General features: G+C 39.6%; 1 protein-coding gene across 4 annotated transcripts in view; it reads right to left on the bottom strand.

Moving 5' to 3' along the window:
- Nucleotides 1-12,532, bottom strand: part of LOC127395165 (E3 ubiquitin-protein ligase UHRF2-like) — a 159,513-nt gene that overhangs the window by 86,961 nt on the left and 60,020 nt on the right. For all 4 annotated transcript variants that reach the window (XM_051641665.1, XM_051641668.1, XM_051641666.1 and 1 more), the window contains one exon: nucleotides 10,854-11,116. In XM_051641665.1, the coding sequence (XP_051497625.1) occupies nucleotides 10,854-11,116 (263 nt within the window). The remainder of the gene's footprint in view (nucleotides 1-10,853; nucleotides 11,117-12,532) is intronic.

Below are 12,532 nucleotides of genomic sequence, written 5' to 3'. Positions count from 1 at the left end.
GTTCTCATACCAAGTTGATAACAAGCTTAACTGTGTGATCTTGCAGAGTTAACATAAGCCATGTGGTCTGTTAATACCAATGCATTGATATGTGGCCTTTCTGGCCACAAAAATGCTTATATGTTTACCAAATATGCTATATCATTGTGCTATGTTTGAGTTTAAAACAAGCTGATGCTAATTAAATCCTGCTTAGTGTGTTTCTACTTCTGTGAGTGCACCAGAACTCTGCTCTGGCTATTTGTGGAAAATGGTTTACCTGAGAAACAGAGAAAATAAGCCTGTAGTGAGTTGAGATTCTTGAAGTAGTCAAAAGGTCAAACTAATTGGAGTATCTGTATTTCGGCCATTATGTTAGTATGTCATGTCTTATTTTATTATTCCACTTTTAAATTCTTATAGCTGAACTTGTCTACATGGATGGGTGATAGTTTAGGGTGCAGTTGAGATCATAAGTGAAGCTAAAGTTATAGATTCTTCATCATTAATTTCACTCATTATGTAACTACTTTTTTTTTTTTTTGGTAACCTTACATAATGAGCTCTAAAGCTTCCTTGATGATTGAGTTGGGTTGATCCAGCAGCTGACCTCAAGGTACTAGTAATTAGAAAGGCGAAATTGAGATGGATTGCTCCCATACAATTAAAACAGGATGTAGATGAAATATTAGCATAGCAATATGTAAAGCACTCCTGTAAGTCTCAGAGATGTGATAGAGATGCACAAGTGTTGTAACTGAATGGGAGCTGAACAGAAAACAATGTATTATGCTAAAGGAAAAAACTGAGGGGTTAGTCCTGAGATGAACTTAACCCCTCTGTACTGGGTCTGGCTGGGATGGTGTTAGCTTTATTCATAGCAGGCCTGTATGGTACTGTGCATTAGATTTGTGACCAAAACAGTGTTGAAAACACACTAGTGTTTTGTCTTTTGCTGAGCAGTAACTGCAAAAACAATGTATCAAAAACAGGCATCTAAAATATCCCATTTTATAGACAGAAAAAGTTTCCCAGAAACCATGCAAATTTTAGAATGGAACATCCAATTGTCAAATAATTGGGCTTTTGAAAGTGAATTTTTTTTTTTTTTTTTAACAACTCTTCCATGAACTCTGAACTACACGTCTTCCCAGAGTTTCTTAATAAACTTAAGAAAGCACCCTTAGGAGCCCTTCTCTTGACACATTTGTACTTGACTTCTGAACTTCCAGACCACAGGAGAACTGAAAAGGAGCAATATTAATCCTTATTAATCCATGCTTTTCTCTGGATGCCAAGTTAGTCCCGAAGTCATTCTATGAGAATAAAATAATTCAGTTGGAAGGGACCTACAACAATCCTGGCCGGGACCTCAAGGTCAGACTCTGTCGATAATAGCAGAGATACCAAAAACCCAATGCTGAACCGTAATGTATTCTGCACATCCTTCAGGAAAGGAACATTGCAAAGGACATAATGAAGAATAGGTTGTAAAATTTTAAGTGTAAGGGGGCAATCCCTGAGGAGTTAATAAATATCAGAAAGGACAAGGAAAGTGGAAAGGAAAGAGTAGAATAGTTCAGTTGGAAGGGACCTACAACAATCATCTAGTCCAACTGCCTTACCGCTTCAAGGCTGACCAAAAGATACCAGGGAGAAGAGATCAGCACCTCCCTCTTCACGTTCCCTCCTCAGGAAGCTGTAGAGAGCAATGAGGTCACCCCTCAGCCTCCTTCTCTCCAAAATAGACAAACTCAGAATCCTCAGCCGCTCCTCATAGGACATGCCTTTGTCCTGGTTTGACCAGGATGAAGCCAATTTTCCTTTTTACTGATTTTTTTTTTCCTTCAGTAAGCTTTCTTTTAACTAGCAACATTCTGTTCTAGCTAGGCTGCTAAGACATTGGAATGTTCTTCCAACTGCTGAGGCTTCAAGGTCGCACCTTCACTCTGCCGGCTCAGACACTACGGGGAGATCTATGACCCCCCTGTAGGAGGCTAAATTAGACAGACAGCAAAATTGGCCAGAGATATTCCATTCCATATATCTACGTAAGCTCAGTGGAAGGTCAGAGATCGCAGAAGACAACTTCCTTCCTGCTTCTTCTTCCCTTCTCTCCCGTCCATGGCCGGCATCCGGGGAGGACTCCATCCATCCATCCATCCATCCATCCATCCATCCATCGCCATCGACCCCTAGGCTTGAGCTCTCCTGACCCTCATCACTCTGTGCTTTTTCCGGCAGCAGTCTGGAATTTTTTGGGACTGTTCGCAGTTAAGGAGAGTGTTGTGGGAGTTGCTGGGGGTGGGGGGAGGCGAGAGGCTTTTGCACATATCTGAACATATTTGTATATAATTGTATATATTTTCTGATATCATTAGTGTTTAATTAAAGCTGTGTAGTTTAGTTTTCAATCCAGCCAAGTCTCTCTCACTTTCTCTCTCTCCTTCCCTACTTGTGTGGGAGGGGGAGGGGATCGAGAGCATTGTTGTCGAACCTGAGTCAAACGGTGACAGCCTTCCAGCCCATTCACCAGCTTTGTTGCCCTCCCCTGGATGCATTTGAGAACCTGAATATCCTTTTTAAATTGTGGGGCCCAGAACTGCACACAGTACTCAAGGTGAGGCTGCATCAATGCTGAATACAGTGAGATAATCACCACTTCTGAGGAGCTGTTTATACTGTGTTTGATGCACGCCAGGATATGCAATTAGCCTTCTGGGCTGCCAGGGCACACTGCCGACTCCTACTGAGCCTGCTGCTGACCAGCACCCCCAGATCCCTTTCTGCAGGGCTGCTCTCCAGCCACTCCTCTCCCAATTTATACCCGTGTCCAGTGTTACTCCATCCTAGGTGCATAATCTGGCATCTTCACCCAGTGCACCATCAACCCGCTCATCTCACAAGTTGGACAACTTGTCCAGAAGGATGCTGTTGAGGGACAGTTATCAAAAGCCTCACTAAAATCCAGAATAACTACATCCACTGCCTTTGCTCCATCCACTAGGTGGGTGACTCTATCACAGAAGGATATCAAAATAGTTAGACAGGACTTTCCCTTTGAGAACCCGTGTTGACTGTGCCTCATGATTGCATTGTCCTTTAAATGCGTTTCAATAGTACCCAGTATGATTTCTCCATAATTTTTTCAGGTACTGTGGTTAGACTAACAGCTCTGTAGTTTCCTGGGTCTTCCCTCACGCCCTTCTTGTAAAGTGGAATAACGCTGGGTAGCTTGCAGTCAGCAGGAACCTCTCCACACTCCCAAGACCTCTGGGAGATGATCGAGAGGGGTCCTGCCATAACATCCTCTGGCTCCTTCAGTACTCTGGGATGAATCCCATCAGGCTCTGTGGACCACAGTCATGGTCCTCCAACTCAGGGAACCAGGCAGCCCAAGGGCTATCAGTATTATTAAAGACTGATTAAAAAAAAACAACAAACGCTGAATGTCTCTGCTTTATCTTCATCCCTATTGGTCAGGTGATCATCTTCAACAAGTATCGGTCCACTGTTTTCTTTAGACCTCCTCTTGCTATTAATGTACTTTAAAAAGCTTTTCTTGTTGTCTGACACAACACTGGCCAGTTTCAACTCTAATTGAGCTTTGGCCTTTCATATCTTCTCCCTGCATATCTGAACCACTGCTCTGTAATCTTCCTGCGAAGCCTGACCTCACTTCCAGGGATCATACAATTTCTTTTTCCTTTTGAGCTCCATGAAGAGTTCCCTGTTCAGCCAAGCTAGTCTTCTGGCCCACTTGCTTGACTTTTGACACAAGCCTGCTCCTGTGCTTCTAAAAGGTGCTTCTTGCAGACTGACCAGCACTTGTGGACTCCTAAGCCCTCAAAGCCCAGGGGACACTGATAAGTACTTCCCTGAATAGCTTAAAGTTTTGCAACTCTGCTGTCCTTTTTTCTCTTAAACCATTTCATGATCCCTGTGGCCAAGACAGCCACCTGGTGTCACATTTCCCATAAGTCCTTCTCTATTTGCAGATGAAATGTCTAGGAGGGCATCTTTTTCAGTTGGCTCACAGAGAGCTTGTGACAAGGAATTATCTTCCTCAGACTTCAAGAATTTCTAAGATCTGCTCATCATATCAGTATGATGTTCCCAGTTGATGCCTGGAAAGTTGAAATCTCTGATAAGGTCAAGGGCTACCGATCCAGAGTTTTCTCTTTACTGCCTATAGAATAACTTCTCAGTGCTTACATCCTGGCTGGGCAATCAGTAGTAAATACCCACTACAACACCTTTTTTTTCCATCCCCCTAATCCTCATCCAGAGGCTCTCCACCAGATCACCGCTAACTGTAAGGGCTGTAAAATCAAACCTCTCCCTTGCCTGTAGCGCGACACCTCCACCTCACCTGCACTGCCTGTAGCCCTTCACCCCAGCACTCCAATCATAGGAGTCATTCCACCAGGTCTCACTAATACCAATGATACCATAGCTCTGGGAGCTGACCAACGCTTCCAGTTCATCCTGTTTGTTTCTCATACTGCGTGTGTTGGTGTCCAAGCATTTCAGATGTGGTCCTGAGCCCTCCGTGCTCCCAGAAGCAACAAAAATGTTTCAGCTAGAATTGCCACCCTCAGGCGATGGTTGTGTTTTCCCAGATTCAGTTCTGTGCTATCTTTCTTATCCCAATAAGAACTCTGAAAAGAACCTTTCATGATATATTACTGATGCACTTTTAGCATTTTTATCCTTTACAGCAATTCCATCTCTGTCCTGAGACACATCCAATGAAAAGAATCTAAAGAAACAAGATTGTTGGGCAGCATGAATAAAATAAGACCATATATCAAAACCAGGCACCCAAAATATCCCATTTTATAGACAGAAAATAGCTACTCTCCAGAAAAGAAAAAAGAAGGTAGTTATTGCTGAGTTTCTTCTGTTACTGCCTGCTCAGAGGCTTAAGTTGAGAAACATTCCTTTGGAGGAACAGATAGATTAAAATGGGTGAAACTTTTCCTCTCAGAATCCATTTTTCCAATTTCATGTGTAGAATGCTGAAAAGAAGATTTTACTTTGTTTTTACAAGGTGCCTGATGCTTCAAGAGGCCTTTTATATATCTCTCTAATGGATGCTGCTTCCAAGTGCATATCTGAAGGTCTATTGTGAGGACAAAATTTCTTCGGACATGAATTATGTTTCAGATGGCCACAGAAAAAATTTCCTAGAAACCATGCGAATTCTAGAATGGAACATCCAACTGTCAAATAATCGGGCTTTTGAAAGTGATTTTTTTTTTTTTTTTTAACAACTCTTCCATCAACTCTGAACTACACGTCTTCCCAGAGTTTCTTAATAAACTTAAGAAAGCACCCTTAGGAGCCCTTCTCTTCACTCATTTGTGCTTGACTTCTGAACTTCCAGACCACAGGAGAACTGAAAAGGAGCAATATTAATCCTTATTACTCCATGCTTTTCTCTGGATGCCAAGTTAGTCCCGAAGTCATTCTATGAGAAGTTACAGTCATTTTTTACCTTCCTCTCTTCTGGCGCAGACATGCATCTGATGTCTTACCAATTTAAGGAAAAAGTTCCTGATTTACAAAAAAGGAAAAATTCAAAGTGATATGGTTTGAGGAAAATATGATTGGAATATTTTCTTTAGAAACCCCCCCCCCCATGTAGCCTTTTAACCATTCACCTTATGAAATTAAAAAGCCAGTCTACTTGAATAATAAAGGCATTCATCTGGTTTTAGTCTAAATCAATACCTCTGTTATCTAGAAACCGGATGAAGGATAAAAACCAAGGATGTTCCTATGTACTGCAAAGCCCATGTTTACATTACTTCTTCATCTCTCTATTCTACAACTTTTAGTAATAGGGTGCTCTAACTTTATAGATATGAGGGCAAAAAGCGTGTCCACTGAATAGACCTTCCCCCTCTAGGTCTCTCATTTTCCGCCTGACATACAAGAAGTCTCATTATTAAAAGGTGCAGAGGTTTTTACAGTTGTTGCCACTCACCTTAAGCCTAGTCTAAGGAATCCTTTCAATAGGCTAAGGAACACCAATATTCGTTTTCAATGGGACACAGGAGAGAAGCAGCTAGCATTCATATTTGTCCATACCCAACATCACAGGTTGAACATCCAGATACTCTTTTTAGAACTGGAACACCATTTGTCACAAGCATTTGAGAATGAGTCTAACTCATACTTTTGGAATCATGTCTAAGTACATCAAACACTATAATGCTGTTCCTCATTACATCACAAAAGAAATCAATTGTGCTTTTATAGGAAACTTCTGACCTCAGATGTATCTTAATACTGTAATACCACAAAAAATAGTATATTTTCCATCTTATGATTCCACCATCTAGACGATTTCTCTCCTTCCTTTTTTACTTGTCCTAAATAACAAAGCAAAATAAGCATAGTGGAAATAGATTCAATTTAGGTAGTGCTACTTACTCCATGTCAAATTTCATCCTATATTTAAACATGCTATTTATAGGAATGACAACAATATTAAATTAAAACCTAAACTCTCAAATACACAAGATGAGTATGTAACTAAGGTAGCAGAAAATGGGAATATGCAGGGCTATGTAAATCAAGCTAATAAAAGAGGAAAAAAACATACTCTTAAAAAGGCTCAAGAACTAAGAAAATACTATAACATTTTCAGGTTTATCGCTTTCATTAAAGAATTCATGTCAGGAAAACCTGAATTAAAAATGTTGCTAGATGCAACTATGGTTAGTAAAGGTGTTTTCTTATTTATTGACTTTCTTTTGAAATCCTATGGTGATCCTCAAGAGACAACAGAAGTTACATGCAGTAATTGCGCAGCATCAAGGCCTTCTGTTTCTCGCTCTGCCCCAGCAACAAGTAGTAGGCTGGGTGTGTGCAAGCAGTTGGGAGGAGACACAGCTGGGACAGCTGACCCCAACCGACCAAAGGGATATTCCATGCCATGTGAAATTGTGCTCAGCAATAAAAGCTCAGGGAAAGAGGAGGAAGAGGGGGACAGGGGACGTTTGTGGTTACGACATTTGTCTTCCCAAGCAACTGTTATGTGTGCTGAGGCCCTGATTTCCAAGAAGTGGCTGGATATCTGCCTGCCAATAGGAATTAGTGAATGAATTCCTCTTTTTGCTTGGCTTGCACGTGCAGCTTTTGCTTCACCTTTTAAAATGTATCTCGCTGCACAAGTTTTCTCGCTTTCCTTCTGCGTTCTCCTCGTCCTGCGGGAGAGGGGAGTGAGAGAGCGGCTGTGTAGGTACTTGGCTGCTGGCCAAGTGACAACACAGGCTGCAGAGTGACTAGCTGGGTAGCAGCTCTGCAGAAAAGGACCTGGGGGTCCTGGTAGACAGCAAGCTGAACGTGAGGCAACAGCGTGCCCAGGTAGCAAAGAAGGCCAACAACACCCTGGGCTGTCTCAACAAGAGCATAAGCAATAGATTGAGAGGAGTGACTATTTCCCTGTACTTGGCACTTGTTAGATCTTATCTAGAGTATTATGTCTGGTTTAGGTCCCTCAATGCAAGGAAGATGCTGACAAGCTGGCATTAGCCCAGTGGAGGGCTGGCAAGATGGCTGTCAAGATATGCTCTGTGAGAAGAGGCTGGGGGACTGGGCTTGTTCAGTCAGGAGAAGGAAGAGCTTGGAGGGGGATGATGGTGGTGGCAGCTAATAGCAGCCTTTCAATACCTACAAGGAGGTTGGTAGGACCTGTTCGCAATGATCTTCTCTCCCCCCACCCCCCAAGAAAAACACGATTGTGCTTTAGTATAAATAAAGCTGATTAAGTCTCTCAACTACAGAGGTGTGAGATACATTATGTTGGACAACATTCAACTTGAATTGACCGGTGTCAACACTAATGGGACAACTGGAAAAAAAAAAAAAAAAAAAAAAGAAAAACAAACAAACAGCTCTAGATCTCCATTTAAGTGGAGACCTGTGGGATCTTTGGGGTTTGAAGACAGCTAGGAGAAATAGACCTGTACTAGGAACCTTGGTCCAAAGAACTAGATCTATGACAGTGGAGGGCTTCATGTTGAGATCAAGGGTAAATAGCTTTCCGGTATCTCCTGCATAAACATCATTGAGTAGTCGGTTCCAGATGTAAACAGAAATAAAATGGATGTTTGATTTCCCTCCCCCCCCCCCCCCTTTTTTTTTTTTTTTTTGGTGTGTGCATGCATTCTCAGACTGGACTTGCCACAACAGCTGGGTATCAAACGATCTTTGAGGTAACATGAAGTCTAAGAAACAAAGCATAGGTCTACTCCACATTCCCAACCTCATTTCAGGACATTACAACAGACTTGTCCTTCAGCTGTAGCCTTCTTGATGGACAGTTTTTCTAGACTGGATAATTAAACAGGCAGTGAAGGAGAACCAGTCTAGATGATCTCAGTGAGGATCTGAACGACCGTTAATCTGTGTCAGAGGCAAACCCCATAGTCTTCTCCATAATGTAAGAAAGACATTTTGATGGCTTTATGGGCACCAGGCTTATGGTCTCCATCTGCAGGTTGCTTGTCAGAGACGTGCAGTTTTCCCGAAGGAGAAAAAGCAACTTCTTCCACCTCTATCAGGAATGTTCCTGTTGTGGGCAAGGAGCCTAAAGCCCTTCAGCCAGGGTGAAATCATCTGCTGTAGGAGATAGAAGGAAGGAGAAATGAGCTACTTCAAGAAAAGGCTTGGTAAGAAAAGGCTGTCAAGGTGGATTGGTGTCACTAGCCCAGCCCAAACCTAAGCATCCAGGAACGGCAACCATGCACAGAAGAAATAGGAACTAATAGTAGAATATGAACCTCAAAGAACAAGCACAAAGAGATGGCAAATAGGATAAGAACATCTGGAACTGAAAACTGAAGGACGCACATTACGCACTACCCTATTTATCCATGTCTTCTTCCTCCCTTTTGTTTGATACGTGTGCTCTACAGATACCAAAGAGGCAAAAAGACTAATGTCTGAAGCTGGCGTTATGAGTACATGCACAACCACCCACCGTGCGAATGTGCATGTTAACTACCACTCAAAGAACAAAGAAGTGGGATGTTGAAAGGTAAATACAGTGTCACAAATCACACCTTGTGTTTTGTCTCATGTAAGCAGTTAACTTTTACCAAAGTCGCTGTTAGCTGATAAATGCTTGTTAGAAAGTTTTAAAATAACTTTTCTCCCTGAAAGCTCAAACTTTTAACATTTCAGGCCAGTCAAGTAAATGACCATGACATAAGCAAAATTAGATAATACATAATGTTTTAAGATGATCACTGGCTAAGAACACGAACCTGTGACAGGAAGACTAAGATGACTGTCTGCATCTACTGGAAATGCTAGATCTTAAGGTACACGTGAAGTGAAACTGATGTTTCATAAGGATAAGTACACCTATGCAAGTCAGATCAGCTTGATTATACTTTCTACTTCACGGGGGGCTTCTCCCTTGAATCTCTAACACATAAAATGACACAATCTACAAAAGAGGAACGTAATTTAACTCCAATAATTACAAACACACTCTCTCAAATTTTTGCCCTTTGCTCAATTCAACACTTTTGTGATGTTACACAATTAACCAATCTTAGAACCAGGTCTTTGAAAGCATACCATGATGCATATCTATCATTTTAGAGACAATTTATTTTTTTTAAGAATACTTCAGTTGAAAGGGGCCTGCCATGATCATCTAGTCCAACTGTAATGATACTGAATGACTAAAGTAGTGAGAAAGTTCTGAATTTAAGTATATTTAAATACATTTTAAAGTAAATTTTTGCTTTCAACTCTGTAGCTATCTGTTTTGTGTGTGTGTGTAGAAACATATCTGCAGATAAAAAATTGATAGTTGCAGATATAAAACTGCATTTGAACTACACGTTCAGACAAAAGTCTTCAGACATTCAGCTTAAGTCTTCAATGTTCTTTTTTCCCTAGCAAAACTGTTTTAAATTGTAATTATTAATAACAACAGAACTTGAAATCGATACTTAAAAAATATTTTGAAAACTTCAATTTATCCTCAACAAGACTAATACTGAATGTGCTTCTATGTAAAGTAAACATATGTTCCTATATCTTTAATCTCACATGCCAAAGTGTGATATTTTTGTTGTTCTCTGTAATAAAAAATTCTAATTGATGCCACTGGTTTAGAAGCTTAGTTAGCTGCTTCAGCAAATTAAGGCATCATTAAACAACTAGGATCCAATTTATGTGAATGCATCAGTGCAAAAGCTGGTGATGAGAAATCCCACTTAATTTATGGCACAAAGCCTTTACTCTAGCACATCTGTTGTAGGTTCTGAAATTTGCTTGTACCGCAGACTTAAAAAATAAAAATAAAAAATCCCTTTGTACCCTCACTCCAGCTCAGAATTCATTTTATGTTCTCAGTCACCAGATTCTCTACAAGAACCGCTACACGAAATGCAGACCTGTCATCTCATGCATAAACATTACTTTTTAAACAAAATTTAAACAATTCAAGCACCAGAACTTGCTCCCATGAAACACTTGCTTAGAATTCAATGGAAGGAACTGAATATGAGCAGAGTAGTTTTTGAAGAAAATATTCACTTATCTTTTACATAGAAAAACAAGTACAGAAAAATCCAATGCATAGTTTCCTTTCCTTAGAGATAGAGGTTCTGAGTTTCATAAAGAGAAGATAAAGGTAATACTTCACAAGAACTTGTGAATAAAAGAAAAAAAAACCCTCATTATATCTGACTGAAAGACATTATGGCTTTTTAATATTTCTTTCCTTGGTTGCAATATTGAACTTGCTCTCTTTGATTCCAAGTTTCTTCAACAAAATTCTTTGTTTATACACACCAAATCATAACATATGATGTCCTCAAAATAATATCAGAAGCACTTACTCATCATACTTGATATGATAAATAGCTTCTTCATCAGTGTCCATGCAGTCTGAGTAAGATGTCGATGGTGTACTGTCCAAATAATTTGCATTCTCTCTAGAATGATCTTGACTTAAGTTTCCATTAGTTGTTTTGTAAGAATTGCCACTCTTTACTTGAGCTTTACCATTCTTATGTCCTTTTGTTGCTCGAGTAACATTTTTTATATGAGCTTCAAACCAGGCTCCAATGCTGACATCACGGGCATCCACCAATTCATTTATCTAAAAGGAAAATTTGATAATGAATATCTATTTTCTATAACCCTGATTAAGAACAGAAAGGAAAACTGACCAAAATACTTAACTGTCAGTGAAAAAGATTCTACGCTGCAGATTTCAACTGGTTTGGACTTGGGTAAGTTAGTGCAACGTTCAGTCATTCAAGTGTTGTGCTTTAACTATTTTATTTCTCTGCTCTTAGTAAGATCTGTTATGAACACAATTTGTAAAAAATATATTTTTAGAAGTTGAGGGTGATTTTTTTTTTTTAACCTACAATTTAGCTTAATCTCTCTTTCCACTGAACTTTTTCTCACTTCATAGAATTGTTCCTTATGACTAAAATAAGCACGTATACTTAAAATGTTAGCCCACAACCAGATTTTAATATTTCCCTGGACTTCCAAATTGGAATTATTAGTTAACTCTGATTCTTTTTGACCTGCACTGCTGCTGAATCCTTCAATGTTTGAGAAAGGAGAGGGGAGGGAGATGGGCTCTCCAAGTCTTAACAAGGCTGCTATCATAACCAGTTGAGACTGGTGCTTCCATAAATCTTTCAGCTGTAAGAAACAGAAGTCTGTCATGACTCTTCTCCTTTCTGCGCTCACAATAGTGCTGGTAGTAAGTTACAAAACTACTCTGTTGTAGAGCATGTTTCATTCATTCATTTTCCTAACACATTTTCTCGACCCTTCAACTAATTAAATGCATATTACTTCAACAATACAAGGTTTTTCCTGTGATTTGAGTTAAACCACTGAGGTATACATTGCTTCAGTTACACAGGCATTCTTTTAAAAACTGTAGGGTTAAAATAGTATATAAAAAAAAACCACTTAAAGAACACCTTCATACACTGCATGCCAAGTATGAGAAAACATTATTGCAGTAGAACTGCTATGGAGCTATACCAAGCGAAAAAGATAAGGCATATGGATAGAGGGCTCTAAGATGAAAAATTTAAAGTAAATTTTTAAAATGCTCAGAACAGGTGCAATTACTGTAAAATCAAATTGGGGGAATTACTTTTCATGCTCATTTTGGAAATAATATTTTAACAGGAATGTTTCACAGGTGTATTTTTAGTTTTACTTTATTTGCAAAATATGATTTTCTTCTAATTTTTTTTACATAAAGAAGGAAATTTACTTTCTAAAGACCATCTAAATGTCACTTTAAAAAACCCAAAACAAACCAACTAACAAACAAAAAAACTGAAAAATTGAGCCCAAAAGATAACACATTAGCATAGCAGTCAACCTCAGGGCATGAACAAACTCGCTTTACCACACTATTATGCATGCAAGAGAATTTTGCATTTCCAGAATGTTTAATAAGCAGGCTCTGTACTGATACATAGATAGAACAAGTATAAAACTCATTGTTCTGGGATAAATTTATAAGGCTGAATTGCTT

This window comes from Apus apus, chromosome W, assembly GCF_020740795.1.
Source record: "Apus apus isolate bApuApu2 chromosome W, bApuApu2.pri.cur, whole genome shotgun sequence".
Classification (NCBI taxonomy): domain Eukaryota; kingdom Metazoa; phylum Chordata; class Aves; order Apodiformes; family Apodidae; genus Apus; species Apus apus.
Note: the sequence above shows the minus strand (reverse complement) of the source record. Positions and strands in the feature narration are given on the sequence as shown.